The sequence below is a fragment of the Hyla sarda genome, chromosome 5, assembly GCF_029499605.1.
Source record: "Hyla sarda isolate aHylSar1 chromosome 5, aHylSar1.hap1, whole genome shotgun sequence".
NCBI classification, from domain to species: domain Eukaryota; kingdom Metazoa; phylum Chordata; class Amphibia; order Anura; family Hylidae; genus Hyla; species Hyla sarda.
Window position 1 is genome coordinate 320470568 of NC_079193.1, and position 16878 is coordinate 320487445.

The 16878-nt window shown below is 43.2% G+C and overlaps 1 protein-coding gene across 3 annotated transcripts in view; it reads right to left on the bottom strand.

The window, feature by feature from the left end:
- LOC130274209 (E3 ubiquitin-protein ligase RNF31-like) overlaps positions 1–16878 on the bottom strand; it is a 78244-nt gene that overhangs the window by 10258 nt on the left and 51108 nt on the right. For all 3 annotated transcript variants that reach the window (XM_056522263.1, XM_056522264.1, XM_056522262.1), the window contains 3 exons: positions 4805–4923; positions 2179–2292; positions 2037–2094 (listed from right to left, as the gene is read on the bottom strand). In XM_056522263.1, the coding sequence (XP_056378238.1) occupies positions 2037–2094; positions 2179–2292; positions 4805–4923 (291 nt within the window). The remainder of the gene's footprint in view (positions 1–2036; positions 2095–2178; positions 2293–4804; positions 4924–16878) is intronic.

Below are 16878 nucleotides of genomic sequence, written 5' to 3' on the forward strand. Positions count from 1 at the left end.
TGCAACGTTATATCATTTGTGGAATATGGAGATACTCGTAAACATTCAATATGGAGACCTTACTGTGATTATCTTTAGAATGAAAGCAAAGATAGTCACACAATGACAAGAGGTGAGTGGAGTGTACTTCAAAATCATTTCAGGGACTTAAAGCTAAAGGAAAGGACCTCCAGGGTAATATATCAGAATTTCTACACCAGCACAGACGGGGTTCTTTACTGTAAGAGCAGTGAGACTAGAGAACTCTGTGCCAGAGGAAGTGGTCATGGTGAACTCAAGTTTCCTCTCTCTTTTTCTCTCTTCTCTAACCAACTGCAGCGTTCCTAGGTGGGGGGTGAATAATTGTTAAAGCTTTAAAACCAGTCTTAATTTTTCTTGTGAGAATTTATGTGAAAATGTGCTAATCCCTACTGTGGTCTCCTGTGAGTTATGTTAATTTATTGTCTCAATAATAAAAAAATGGTAATATAACATATATATAAAACATATATAAAGCAGAGTGCAAGATTCTCATACTTGGCTTGAGTTTCACTTGCTGGTTTCATTTGGTGCTTGATACCGAGTTCATTCCTACCTTTATACAAACATGATACTCTTATTTGCAAGAGTATCAATATCAGTATCATTTCCCATTCTCATCTTAATATATCTATTTTATTGTCCTCTTAAAATAAAATCCCTTTAGTGCTTTTATAAATTACTATTGTCCAAATTATAATAAGCCTTTTTTTTACATCATATCATGTAAGTTTCCTATGACACATTTTACTTTATTCTGGCTGTAAATTTTGGTCAATATGTTTGCTGTTTACAAATAAAACATCCCATATGTGCTGAAAATGTGGGGAAAAAAGGTTCTGGAGAACTTTACATTACAGGTTATGAATAATAGATTTATAGGGACAGAACATTGATACAGGGATTTATTCTGATGCCATATTGGAGTAGGGTAGGAAATTTCCCCTGGTATGTGGCAATTGGCATCACCCTCAAATGTTTTTTTTGCCTTCCTCTAGATCAACATAGTAGGTACATAATAGGGATATAGGTTGAACTTAATGGACTCTGGTCTTTTTTCAACCTTATGAACTATGTAACTATATGAAACAGAACATAAAAAAGAACAGCACACCAATGGGCGCTAAGCAAAGGGATCAGATGCCAAGTGGCCATTCTGACCAACAAAATCCAAGGCATATCTATACGATATCCCATACATGTGTGGGGGTCTTATCTGTCCTACCCTCACGTATGAGAAGAATAAGGGCCCTGTGACCCCCAATCTGCAGTACAGTGTGGCTGTAAATAGGGTGAGCCCGGAAGAGCCGACATCAATTAGGAGACATCCTGTTCCCCTTGATGATGCCCACATGCCTTAATTACCCTTTAAGGGTCTATTCACACATGCATTGTCCTCCACATATTTGAAGCTACAGATTTTAAGCTGTGTTCCATCATTTAGTTGAATCTGCAGCATAAAATCTGCAACATCAAATATGCACATGATACTCTACGTGTGAAAACACCGGGAGGGTATATTCACACATACAGTACCTGCGCATATTTGATGTGCAGGATTTGAAGCTGCAGATTTCAATGTAAACTAATTGACTGAACACAGCTTCAAATCTGCAGCTTCAAATTTATGAAGCATACAGTATGTGTAAATAGATCCTAAATGGTTTTTCCGACCCAAAACTATTAATGGCATGTGCACAGGATAGGCCATCAAGAGTAGATCATCGCAGCTGTGGTGCCAGAAAGGAAAAGTATACAGGATCAGGAAGCCTCAGTTTCAGCACCCCGCTTATCATTTATTGAGTGCCTATGCTCTGGATAGCCATTTATAGATTTAGGTTGGAAAACCCCTTTAATCATTTTTCCGTACATAGTATGACAATCAATTTCGTAGGGAGCATTACAGGGTATGGCCCAGTAGTGAAAGACCTTGTATGAATAACAAACAACGCTTACACCTATCTGCTCTATTAAATTAACATTATGCCATTTTCATGGAATATGACTTGCACACTCACTTTCTATGGATCCAGACTGCTCTTTGGTGATGTCATTCTTGTACTGTATTTTATTGTGCTGTAAGTAATAAATAATATGTTAAATATTTCAGACTTTACCTCTCATGGTACCTCAAGTATCTTTATGTGAAGACAGTGTTACCTGAAGAAGCTGCTGCAGTCTCCCTACATCCCAGTCTCTCAGGTAATAGAAACAATCCCGGGTGTGATGAGCGTGTAACCCTTTCCCGTCACAATCATCAAAGAAACCACATTTCTAAGAGGTAAAGGGCAGACAGTTGTTTTTAAATGCATTGCTTGGTCCAGTTTAAAACATTTATAGTCTGAACGAGCAGTTACTCTACCTTCTATCTGTCAGCCAAACCTTGTTAACATACATTCAGACAGTAGGGGGCATATTTTGCTATGTAGATTGTGTCTGTATCCTGTGACCATGGTCTGCTGACCTTTCTGATGGGATTCATTAAAAGATGGATGATATCATACATTCTTCCCAGCTTTCCTGCTCTTCTTTTCACTTCTTGGTGCCACCGCAGAGATTCTGATGCTGGCCTCAGTGTCAGGCCAGTGTCTGGGGCAGTTTCATTAAGTGCAGGAATGGGGAGAGGTGAGTAACTATGCATCTGGTCTAGGGGTCTGTACTTTGGGAATAGTGGTCACCCAACAATTGTCGCAATCTGAGAATACTTATACAGTGGTCTCTTTAAACATCAATACCACCAAACATCAAACACCAAGGTACAGAAATTATATAAACATATATATATTTATATAATTTCTGTACCTTGGTCTTTGATGTTTGGTGGTACTTTGGGAATAGTCTTTGGTCTTTAGTATACATTACGAAGAAAACTGGTAAAGTGTCTGTATTTTGGGGAGAGTTTGGCTTAGATTCTTTATTTATTGGGAGTCTTGGCTGTATGAAAGTGGAGGCTATTTTGGGGCCTGTATTTTGGGGATATTCAGGCCTGGAGTTTTTAGGAAAAGGTTGGTCTTGAAGCTGTAGTTGCATAATCTGGTCTGGTGTCTATATTTAGGAATAGTCAAGTCAGGTGTATGTATTAAAAAAGGTAGTCTTGTCTGGGGGTCTGTATTTTTTTGGGATAGTCGGGCCTGGGGTCTGTATTAGACTAGGTTTGCAAGTAGCAGAATCAATTCCCATAATGAAAAACCACACGATTTTAACTTCTGATTGCCGCAGCTTAGTGACACAGTTATCTGCTACATGTTTTTTGCAGGAGAAACATTAAAAATCACATGGACAAAAGCTAACTTCAAAACCATGGCAAGTCACTGTGACCTTAGCTTAAATGGAATTAATCAGCAGTATAGAGTTTCCTAACCTGCTGGTATAAGGCAAGTAACAGTGATTAGCATTGTACCTTTATTATGTGTCCCTGATGAGCAGTTCTACAAAAAATTATTTTTTACTTTACTTCTAGGTGCACTAAACTGCCTGCCCACTCTAGTAACAGTGCTCCTGATCATCCCCTGTAATCAATAACTCACTGCCACTCTGATGTCTCATGCTTGCAGGTGTGAGTTACTGTATGTCACTGCAGAGGATGAATATTTACCAGGAGGCCTTTTTACAGGAGCAGCCAGAGTGGTGCATCTAGTGGTAAAATAATGCTCTCAGTGGCTGAATGCCCTAGTTTCCATATAACTAAAAATTTATTGTACTGCAAAATGGCACATTGGAGACATACAATAAAGGTACAATGATAAACACTGTAACATACTCTATTAAACCATACTAGCAGGTTTGGAAGCCCCAATCTGCTGATAAATTCCCTTTAAAGGATAGTCTGATGTGAAGTCTACTTAAAGAGTACCTGTCACGTGCCCCTCCCCCCCCCACAAAAAAAAATGCTGGTCAGTACCTAATACTGATCATACATAGAATTTGTCTAGCACCTATATTTCTCTCACAAATACTCTTTATCTGTTGCTCACTTGGTTTGTCATTCTTTGTCATTGGAGGGGTGTGTCCTTTCTCTGCATGACTTAGCTTCCTCCTTGAGTCTGCTGTGCAGTGCTGAATGTCTATATCCAATCACTAGAGGCCGCTCTGTAACCCATCTCCTCTCGGTTTTCATGCTGCAGTCTGATAGGATAGGAGTGAGCACAGAGGTGTGCTAGTCCTGCCCTGACTTACTGGGCTTTGTCACTGTCTGTGCTTTAACTTGGACAAAAATGATGCTGCAGCCGGACAGGATTATGTTCTGGTTAGTATGGGGACCCCTAGTGGTGTTTTTTTTTTTTTTTTTTTTTTTTATAAGCCATGATTATGATTCAGAAAATAACATTTTCTCATGAAGTACTTTAGAAAGGTCAATGTTTTGTAATAAGATGTACAACATAAAAAAAGTTTTTGAATCTATCCCATTTGAGGGTGGTCTGGTATCTGTATGGGACATAATCTGATTTGGGGTCTTTAATAAGAGGGAGTCTGGGCTAAAGTCTGTATTAAGGAGGTGTCTGGTCTGGAATCTGACTCAGTTCAGGGGCTCTGGATGGTCTATATTTGTTAAGATGGGTCTGCATTTCTCTTAATGGGCAAAATGGGCCAAATCTCCTGTCTTATTATACAACTAGTAGAGAACAGGAACCTTAGTGTTAATAGCTGAGATCCCAAAACAGTAAAAGGTTATGTTAACGCTGTTATTTGAGTTGTAAATAGTAAAAAAAAAAAAAAATAGGTCAAAATCTAAAATCATCTGAAAACAGTATATTTGAAATTAAAAATGTGTGAAGATTGTTCTTACGGATCCATGATAAAATGGTTTTAGGCATCCTCCGCAGAAGTCATGCTGGCACTGTGTGCACTTAAAGTGTAAGCATCCACCTTTCCACAAATCAAACCGAAATCTGCAAGATGGACATTCTGTATAGAGACAAAAATATTATTAGACAAAAGACAATGCAGATTTTGATACTAAACAGCTGGGTCCACAGAAATATGCTCAATGTATCAAATTCTGACCCTTACATCAATGTGATCAACAAGGAGCTAGGATTTGACAAAGTGCTGGCTGGACCTTTTTCAGTCCTCACCGACAAGTATCCATTCTCACATGCCCAGGTGATACTCCTTTAGTCGGAAGGCTTCATAGCACAATAAAGATGGCTACTGTCCAGCCATAGAACTGTGCATGTTGTGATGACATCTACCATTCACAGAAGCATGCATGATCCTTGTCACTGTCCTCCTTCATTTATAAGCTATTGTATTTTTTACAGACTATTCTCAATGGACACTATCAGACATTATATCTAATAATAATAAAAAATAATAATTAATACTAAATAATAATACAATTGAATTCAATTCTGCAGCACTTTGAAAAGTTTCATGAAAAGTCTTGCAGCTTTGACATTTCCGTGAAAGTAAAATCTGTTTATGACTTTTTTCTAGAGATGTAAAATAGTATATAAATTATATACAGGCTATATAAATTATATGTATACCAGTCCTCAAAGGTACATATAGAGGACATAAAATAAATTAGATCCAGTGATTAGAAAGTATATTGTGATAAATTAAATGACTATTTATTGTACATAAAAAATTAACCTACTATCACCTTAGCAGGGCCCTTGCGTCAGATGAAGAGGTTAATACATGTAGAATTATAATTAAATAGTATTAAAGGAACATACAAATAAACCAACTGAGTAGCATAATAAAATTCACCGTAGCTTATGGTATCAAAATATATGTTTTAGCAGCAACTCATTGTGTTTGCAATTCATATAGTTGTCCATAATATACAGAAAAGTTCATTGGTGGTTTAATGATATAAGTATAAAGTTCAGTTTGTAGGACATAATTGTTGATGTTATAGTAGGAGCAGTAATTCTCCTGATGGCCAAGTATTTGGAAGATTTCGAAAGAGGTTTGGTGCAGGGCACCACTCACAGACCAGAGAGAGTAATCCTGGGGATCGCAGAGTGGCTGGCACGGCTGCGTCCGGCACAAGAAGTGACTTGAATGGTGCCCGTCTGCTGAGATGAGGATCGCAGAGTCTCCTTGTCTCTTGTCAGTCTTTGGCTGACACAGACTGCGTCCGGCCTGGCAGCGGATGGTGTCCGTGACTGGAGATCTTGTAAGGGAGACAGCGATAGATATGTTAAGGTGTGGAGGTGGATGCCAGCGTCCTCGTGTGAATGAAGCGCTAATAGCGTGTGTACTGCAATGGTCTCCAAATAGGGGACTTCCAGCTGTTGCAAGTGCGAAAAGAGGTTAATAATTGGTATACCGTATGTATACTTGTTGGACTGTAGTGGTATAGTAGCTAGACGAGTTTCAAGGCCTCAGGCCTTTTCTTCAGTAACAGTATAGAGGTGTATACAGGTAAAATGATGTGCTTTATCCTCAATATGGTGATGTAATAGACAATGGAGGAAGGATGGGTAGAAAACATGGATAAAAACATGGAATGGAATACAATGAATTATATGGATATAAGGTTAATCATACTGGATCTATTAGGATAGAAAAGAACAGAAAGATAAAGAGATGGAAAAGTAAAATAAAATAGAATAAAATAGAAATAGAAATAAATAAAATAAGAGTGGCATAAAAATATACAATACTAATTAAGAATAAAACTAATGGTAACGGCAATGGATCAAATATACTAATGTTGGCAATAAAAATATGACAATACAGATCAATAGAACAAACTCTAAAATATAATAGCTAATATATATGAATATAATTATGTGGATAAAATTATGCGAATAAAACTGAATAAAGATATGCAACCCAAGAAGTGATGATAGTCTTGGGTGGGATCAACCACAGGGACCGTCACTGCGTCGATATGCGACCAGCCAGTGATGGGCCGTGGGGAAGAGCCATACCAAAAGAGGTACTAAAGGAAACCAAAAATTTCGAGTTCGGCATTGAGCCCTCTAGGTATCAATGAGTCGAATTCAAAGATTTTTCTGGATTCGGCTCTTGACATGCGTGTGATGAAGTCTCCACCTCTCCAACATCTTCTTACACTCTGAATGGCCACAAAGAAGAGTTGGGATGGGTTCTTATTGTGATATTCAATAAAATGCAATGACAGTGGATGTGTTTTTATTCCTTTTTTATGTTGTAGATATGTTCTGAGATGAGGGTCTTTAGTTGTCTCTTGGTGCGGTATATATTGTTTGCCGCAATTGCACTGAATTAAGTAAATAAGATATTTACTATGACAAGTGAGACATTCTGTTATTTTATGTATAAATTTATTGGAGGTGGATGAAATGTCTGTGTGTTTTTTTTTTTTTTTGGGGGGGCAGCGGGGAGTTCTCTGTAGTTTTGCATCCCAGACAAGATCCACATCTGTGGAACCCTTTAGTTAGTAACCATGTGGAGAATGAATGTACAGAGGGTGGGTGTCTTATTGTGGGGGCAACCTGAATGCCCAAATTGGGAGCCTTGGTGTAAACTATTGGTGGATTAGAGGGGACGTGACATCATCATTGAGCAGTTAGACAGAAAACTTCAGAAGTTAATAACTATTGGAAGGATTAAGATTTTTTAATAGAAGTAATTTACAAATCTGTTTAACTTTCCGGAGCCAGTTGATATATATAAAAAAAGGTTTTGCCTGGAATACCCCTTTAACCCCTTAAGGCCCATTTTGGTCTTAAGGACCAGGCCAATTTTATTTTTACATTTTCGTTTTTTCCTCCTCGCCTTCTTAAAATCATAACTCTTTTCTATCCATCCACAGACCGATATGACATCACTTATTTTACCATAAAATATATGGTGCAACAAAAAAATTATTATTTATGTGGGAAAAATGAAAAGAAAAACGCAATTTAGCAAATTTTGAAAGGTTTTGTTTTCACGCTGTGCACTTTACGTTTATGTTTTCTTTATTCTGTGGGTCAATACGATTAAAATGATACCCATGTTATATGCTTTTCTATAATTGTACCGCTTTAAAAAATCTCAAACTATTTTAACAAAATTAGTATGTCTGAAATTGCCCTATTTTGCCCACCTATAACTTTCTCATTTGCCCTATTTTTTGTGCCACGATCTCTAGTTTTTATTGGGACCAAGTTTGCTTCGGTTTAAAATTTTATACATTTTTTAAAAATGTTTTCTTTTATGTGACACAAAAGCAGCAATTTTGGACTTTTTTTTTTACATTTACACCGTTCACCATACAGGATGACTAACAATATATTTTGATAGTTCAGACTTTTACGCATGCGGCGATACCATTTTTTTTGCGGTAAAATGGGAAAAATTGAAGATTTAAATTTTTTATTGGGGGAGGGGATATTTCACATTTTGTAATTTTTTTAAATTTTTTTTAACATTTTGTAACATTTTGTTTACACTTCAATAGTCCCCATAGGGGACTATTTATAGCAATCATTTTATTGCTAATACTGTTCAGTGCTATGCTAGAGAATATCACTGATCAGTGTTATCGATGATCTTCTGCTCTGGTCTGCTCAATCTCAGACCAGAGCAGAAGACCCCTGGAGATGGACGGAGGCAGGTGAGGGGACCTCCGTCCGCCATTATGGATGATCGGATCCCCGCGGCAGCGCTGCGGGCAATCCGATCATCCATTTAAAGTACCACACTGCCGCAGATGCCATGATCTGTATTGATCAGAGCATCTGAGGGGTTAATGGCGAACATCCATGCGATCGTGGATGTTCACCATTACCAGCGGGCCCCTGGCTGCTGATAGCAGCCGGGACCTGCCGCGCATGACGCGAGCACCGTTCCGGTGCTTGCAGTCATGGCGGAGCGTAAATGTACCTCATGGTGCGTTAAGTACCACGGCACCATGACGTATATTTACGTCAATTGTCGTTAAGGGGTTAATCATTGTTTACATTTTTCTGTATTCTTTGTTAAATAGTAAAATTGATTTGGAATCATCGTTATGGGTTGATTGGTCAACTGACTTAGGGATAAAAAATGAAGATCTGTCTATGCGTATTTTTTTTAAAAGGTTGGTCCAGGATAGTCTTTGGATAGTTTTTGTCCAAGAATTTTTCCGTGAGGGCATGTGCTTCCTCCTTAAATTTTGAGTCTATAGTGCAATTTCTTTTTAGTCTGTGGTACTGACCCATTGGAACGTTTAAAAGCCATCTGGGTAAGTGACAACTGTTAAAAAGAATAAAATGTAATAATAAAAAGTAAAATTTAGATTTAAAATGTTAGTCTTAATTTCCTGAATAAAATTTTCCAACAGATCTCTGGTCCCTTTCCAAATAAAAACAATATAATATATGTAGCGCTGCCATAGGGCAAGATCCGCACCAATCCTGGGAGTGATAAATTAATCCTCCCTGGCTGCCATGAACAGATTTGCGTAGCTAGGCATACTATGGCGTACTATGAAATGTTTAGATACCCTAGAGAAAGAAATCACCCAAAAGAAATAAAAAAAAATGTCATGGCAGATTAGAAAAAATATAGCTCCAACTAAATCTGAAGAATTAGATAAGACACAACAGAAAACAGAACAAAAAGAACCTAGATACAACATTCCAGTACAGAACAGATTCACCCCTTCAACCGATACCAACAGGGAACATTTTTTAGGAAGACAGAGTTGGAGACATTCCAACCAATCACTAAACAACCACTACATGCATGTTAAAATCTAATTTTTACCTAAAACAAGAAGCCGGCCCAGATATCCTCACTTTCAAAAAAGCTGTGAAGTCTGATATCAGACAATTAAAACCTAGTGTAAAAAATAACAACATTACCTATAAAGAAAAAAGGACCATTACTGAATTACAGGAAAATAATGATATCACAATCTGCCCTGCAGATAAGGGGGGCGGTATTGTGATCCTTGACACAGATAAATACAATTTAGAATGTGCTAGACAATTATCAGATATCAATACTTATATTAAATTGAGATCGAACCCCACAGCCGACTTCAGCAAAGAACTTAAAACACTATGCGATGATGCACTTTCTTCTGATATTTTATCGACTAAAGAACATAACATAAGAATTTATCTTGTGAACGCAGGAAAGACTTCCAGTCTTCTACTGCCTTCACAAGATACATAAAGACTCCACCAACCCTCCCGGTCACCCAATAGTCTTGGGCACCAATTCACTGACATCCAATCTTTCACAACTGCTTGACCGTTTTCTTCAACCATTTGTACAGACTACAATTTTTTATCCTAAAGACACCACCCAAGCGATACAAATTCTTGAAAATGTCAAATGGGAACCTGATTACATACTTGTCTCCCTAGATGTAAGCTCTCTTCAGACTATTATTAAACACGAAGATGTTTTAAATCAGGAGTCTCAAACTCCCATCCTGCGGGCCACTTGAAGCCTGCGAAACAAAATTTTGCGGCCCGGGCACTGGGCAGGTGATCTCTTCAGGCATTTAGCCCTGCTTCAGGCAAGCAGCGCCAAATGCTGGAAGACTTCAAACACGTCAGCACACACTGCTACTGTACCTATATCTCCCTGCTGCAGCCTATAACGAGCCTTCCTGGAGGGATGCACTAGAGTGTGACATCATCGCATCCACAGCACAGGACGCCATGATGCTGACGTCCTGCACGGCGCATATGATGACGTCACTTAATGCGCTCATCCCCACAAAGAAGGCTCATTTTAGGCTGAAGCAGGGAGATGTAAGTACTCTGGCTGTGAAACTTAACTTGCCTAATTACTTGCCTAATAAGGGAGGACCTGCTCATCACCAGGGGCTAAACGATCTTCTTAGGGGGCATAATTGTTTAAATAGGGGCCCTATCTGCCAGGGGTAAAATCAATCTGGGGGCCTGTACACCTATTGGGAACCCCTTCCTGATCATCAGGTAGGGCTCCTAAGTAGGAAAACAGGCCCCCAGATAGATATTTCCCCCATCAGTGATGGGGATCATATCTATCTGGGGCTTTTATTCCTACTTGGGAGCCCTACCTATTGGGGGTCATATCTATCTGGGGGCCTGTGTACCTACTTGGGAGCCCTACCAGATGGGGGTCATATCTATATGGGGGCCTGTGTACCTACTGGGGAGCCCTACTTGATGGGGGTCATATCTATCTGAGGTCTTGTCTGGGGCATGACGGGGGCATTATATGTGAAGGGCGCATGATGGGGGGCATTATATGTCAGGGGTGCACGATGGGGACATTACATGTCAGGGGCACATGATGGGGGCATTATATGTGAGGGGTGCATGATGGGGGCATTATATGTGAGGGGCGCATGATGGGGGCATTATATGTGAGGGGTACATGATGGGGGCATTATGTGTGAGGGGCGCATGATGGGGGCATTATATGTGAGGGGCGCATGCAGCCCAGCCTCACCCAGCCTCTACCTCCAGTGGCCCCCAGATAATTTGAGTTTGAGACCCCTGGTTTAAATGCTCTCAGACACTTTTTAACAAAAGGAGATATCTTGCCAGAACAAACTGATTTTATCTTACAAGCCATCCATTTCATTTTAACCCATAATTATTTTTACTTTGAAAACAATTTTTATTTACAGTTAAGTGGTACCGCCATTGGTACTAGATTTGTGCCTAGCTACGCAAATCTGTTCATGGCAGCCTGGGAGGATCAATCTATCACTCCCAGATCTCGTCCTATGGCGGCACTACATAGATGATAATGTTTTTACTTGGAAAGGAACCAGAGATCTGTTTTATTCAGGAAATTAATATTAACATTTTAAATCAAAATTTTACACCCCATATTAGCACAGACGTTTTAGAATTTTTAGATCTTTTGATTACCATTGACTCTCCAAAACTTGTCTGCAGTACGTACCACAAACCAGTGGCAAAAAAACTGTTTTATTCTTTTTAACATTTGTCACTTACCCAGATGGCTTTTAAATGTTCCAATGGGTCAGTACCACAGACTAATAAGAAATTGCGATTTAGACACAAAATTTGAGGAGGAAGCACATGCCCTCATGGAAATATTCCTGGACAAAAAGTATTCAAAGCCTACCCTGTACCAATCTTTAAAAAAATAGGCACTCTAGGCAGATCGGTTAACCCATCAACCCATAACGATGATTCCAAATTAATGTTACCATTTAACAAAGAATACAGAAAAATTTAAACAATCATTAAGAAAACCTGGCACTTTATAAGAAATGATAAAATCAAGATATCCCCTCTAATCTACCAATATTTTACACCAAGGCTCCCAATTTGGGCATTCAGGTTGCCCCCACATTAAGACACCCACCCTCCGCACAGTCATCCTCCACATGGTTACAAACTAAAGGGTTCCACAGAAATTTCATCCACCTCCTATAAATTTATACATAAAATAACAGAATGTCTCACTTGTCATAGCAAAGGGGTTATTTACTTAATTCAGTGCAATTGTGGCAAACAATATATAGGCCGCACCAAGATACAACTAAAGACCCTCATCTCAGAACATATCTACAACATAAAAACGGGAATAAAAACACATCCACTGTCATTTCATTTTATTGAATATCACAATAAGAACCCATCCGAACTCTTCTTTGTGGCCATTCAGAGTGTAAGTAGATGTTGGAGAGGTGGAGACTTCATCACACGCATGTCAAGAGCCGAATCCAGAAAGATCTTTGAATTCGACTCATTGATACTGTTACGCCTAGCGCTCCGGGCCCCCGCTCCTCCCCGGAGCGCTCACGGCGTCTTTCTCCCTGCAGCTCCCCGGTCAGTCCCGCTGACCGGGAGCGCTGCTCTGTCATGGCCGTTGGGGATGCGATTCGCACAGCGGGACGCGCCCGCTCGCGAATCGCATCCCAGGTCACTTACCCGTTCCCGTCCCCTGCTGTCATGTGCTGGCGCGCGCGGCTCCGCTCTCTAGGGCGCGCGCGCGCCAGCTCCCTGAGACTTAAAGGGCCAGTGCACCAATGATTGGTGCCTGGCCCAATTAGCTTAATTGGCTCCCACCTGGTCCCTGACTATATCTAACCTCCTCCCATGCACTTCCTTGCCGGATCTTGTTGCCCTTGTGCCTAGTGAAAGCGTTTTGTGTGTTTAAAAACCTGTGTACCAGAACTTCTGCTATCTCCCCTGACTACGAACCTTGCCGCCTGCCCCCGACCTTCTGCTACGTCCGACTTTGCTTCTGCCTACTCCCTTGTACCTCGCCTATCTTCAGCAGCCAGAGAGGTGAGCCGTTGCTAGTGGATACGACCTGGTCACTACCGCCGCAGCAAGACCATCCCGCTTTGCGGCGGGCTCTGGTGAAAACCAGTAGTGTCTTAGAACCGGTCCACTAGCACGGTCCTCGCTATCCCTCTCTGGCACAGAGGATCCACCTCCTGCCAGCCGGCATCGTGACAGTAGATCCGGCCATGGATCCCGCTGAAGTTCCTCTGCCAGTTGTCGCTGACCTCCCTACGCTGGTCGCCCAGCAAGCTCGTCAGATCGCCCAGCAGTCGCAACAGATAGCGCAACAAGATCACCAGCTGTCGTACTTGACCACCATGACACAGCAACTCCAGTCACAACTACAGCAAGTACAGTCACAGCTACAGCAGCAACAACCATCTCCTCCGCCAGCTCCTGCACCCCTTCCGCGGCGAGTGGCCGCTCCTAGCCTCCGCCTGTCCTTGCCGGACAAATTTAATGGGGACTCTAAGTTTTGCCGTGGCTTTCTTTCGCAATGTTCCCTGCACTTGGAGATGATGTCGGACCAGTTTCCTACTGAAAGGTCTAAGGTGGCTTTCGTAGTCAGCCTTCTGTCTGGAAAAGCCCTGTCATGGGCCACACCGCTCTGGGACCGCGATGACCCCGTCACTGCCTCTGTACACTCCTTCTTCTCGGAAATTCGAAGTGTCTTTGAGGAACCTGCCCGAGCCTCTTCTGCTGAGACTGCCCTGCTGAACCTGGTCCAGGGTAATTCCTCCGTTGGCGAGTACGCCATACAATTCCGTACTCTTGCTTCTGAACTATCCTGGAATAATGAGGCTCTCTGCGCGACCTTTAAAAAAGGCCTATCCAGCAACATTAAAGATGTTCTGGCCGCACGAGAGACTCCTGCTAACCTGCATGAACTCATTCATCTAGCCACTCGCATTGACATGCGTTTTTCTGAGAGGCATCAAGAGCTCCGCCAGGAAAAAGACTTAGATCTCTGGACACCTCTCCCACAGTCTCCACTGCAATCTGCGCCTAGGCCTCCCGCCGAGGAGGCCATGCAAGTGGATCGGTCTCGCCTGACCCTGGAAGAGAGGAATCGCCGTAAGGAAGAGAATCTTTGTCTGTACTGTGCCAGTACTGAACATTTTTTGGTGGATTGCCCAATCCGTCCTCCACGTCTGGGAAACGCACGCTCGCACCCAGCTCTCGTGGGTGTGGCGTCTCTTGATGCCAAGTCGGCTTCTCCACGTCTCACGGTGCCTGTTCGGATTTCTACTTCAGCCAGCTCTCCCCTCTCAGCCGTGGCCTGCCTGGACTCTGGAGCTTCTGGGAATTTTATTCGGGAGTCCTTTGTGAATAAATTCCGCATTCCGGTGACCCGTCTTGTCAAGCCACTCCACATTTCCGCGGTCAACGGAGCCAGGTTGGATTGCACCGTGCGTTACCGCACGGAGCCCCTCCTAATGTGCATCGGACCTCATCACGAGGAAATTGTATTTTTTGTCCTTCCTAATTGCACTTCTGAAGTTCTCCTTGGACTACCCTGGCTTCAACACCATTCCCCAACCCTGGATTGGTCCACTGGGGAGATCAAGAGTTGGGGTCCCTCTTGTTCCAAGGACTGCCTTCAACCGGTTCCCAGTACTCCCTGCCGTGACCCTGTGGTTCCTCCTGTATCCGGTCCCCCTAAGGTCATTAAGGACTCTGCCTGCCACAGGAAATGCCCCTCCCCCCCTCCCAGTCCCATCAGGCAAGCCTCTGTGTCCCCTCATGGCCCTCGTCCTGGTGTCACACTGCCCCGTGCCAGGTCTCGCCCTCTGCCCTCTCTCCCCATTCCTACTCCTGCGGTTCTGCCTGCCGTTGAGGAATCCCTCCATCCTTTCCCGGTGTCCTCATCCCAGGGGAGGCAGTTACCGGACAAAGAGAAGGGGAGACCTAAGGGGGGGGGTACTGTTACGCCTAGCGCTCCGGGCCCCCGCTCCTCCCCGGAGCGCTCACGGCGTCTTTCTCCCTGCAGCTCCCCGGTCAGTCCCGCTGACCGGGAGCGCTGCTCTGTCATGGCCGTTGGGGATGCGATTCGCACAGCGGGACGCGCCCGCTCGCGAATCGCATCCCAGGTCACTTACCCGTTCCCGTCCCCTGCTGTCATGTGCTGGCGCGCGCGGCTCCGCTCTCTAGGGCGCGCGCGCGCCAGCTCCCTGAGACTTAAAGGCCCAGTGCACCAATGATTGGTGCCTGGCCCAATTAGCTTAATTGGCTCCCACCTGGTCCCTGACTATATCTAACCTCCTCCCATGCACTTCCTTGCCGGATCTTGTTGCCCTTGTGCCTAGTGAAAGCGTTTTGTGTGTTTAAAAACCTGTGTACCAGAACTTCTGCTATCTCCCCTGACTACGAACCTTGCCGCCTGCCCCCGACCTTCTGCTACGTCCGACTTTGCTTCTGCCTACTCCCTTGTACCTCGCCTATCTTCAGCAGCCAGAGAGGTGAGCCGTTGCTAGTGGATACGACCTGGTCACTACCGCCGCAGCAAGACCATCCCGCTTTGCGGCGGGCTCTGGTGAAAACCAGTAGTGTCTTAGAACCGGTCCACTAGCACGGTCCTCGCTATCCCTCTCTGGCACAGAGGATCCACCTCCTGCCAGCCGGCATCGTGACAGATACCTAGAGGGCTCAATGCCGAACTCGAAATTTTTGGTTTCCTTTAGTACCTCTTACTGTTCGGCTCTTCCCCACGGCCAGTCACTGGCTGGTTGCATATCGACACAGTGACAGTCCCTGTGGTTGATCCCACCCAAGACTATCATCACTTGGGTTGCATATCTTTATTCAGTTTTATTCGCATAATTTTATCCACATAATTATATTCATATATATTAGCTATTATATTTTAGAGTTTGTTCTATTGATCTGTATTGTCATATTTTTATTTCCAACAATAGTATATGTTACGCCGAGCGCTCCGGGTCCCCGCTCCACCCCGAAGCGCTCACAGCGTTCTCCTATTCGCAGCGCCCCGGTCAGACCTGCCGACCGGGTGCACTGTGATAATGTTCCCAGCCGGGATGCGATTCGCGATGCGGGACACGCCCGCTCGCGATGCGCATCCCGACCCGCTTACCAGACTCGTTCCCCGTCTGTGCTGTCCTGGCGCGCGCGGCCCCGCTCCCTAGGGCGCGCACGCGCCGGGTCTTTGCGATTTAAAGGGCCGGTGCGCCACTGATTGACGCATGGGTTTTAATCAGTACCTTCACCTGTGCACTTCCCTATTTATACCTCACTTCCCCTGCACTCCCTTGCCGGATCTTGTTGCCATTGTGCCAGTGAAAGCGTTTCCTTGCGTGTTCCTAGCCTGTGTTCCAGACCTCCTGCCGTTGCCCCTGACTACGATCCTTGCTGCCTGCCCTGACCTTCTGCTACGTCCGACCTTGCTCTTGTCTACTACCTCTATACTGCTACTGAAGAAAAGGCCCGAGGCCTTGAAACTCGTCTAGCTACTATTCCACTACAGTCCAACAAGTATACATACGGTATACCAATTATTAACCTCTTTTCAGCACTTACAAGAGCTGGAAATCCACTGTTTGGTGACCATTGCAGTACACGCACTATTAGCGCTTCATTCACACGAGGACGCTGGCATCCACCTCCGCACCTTCACGTACCTATCGCTGTCTCCCTTACAAGATCTCCAGTCACGGACACCATC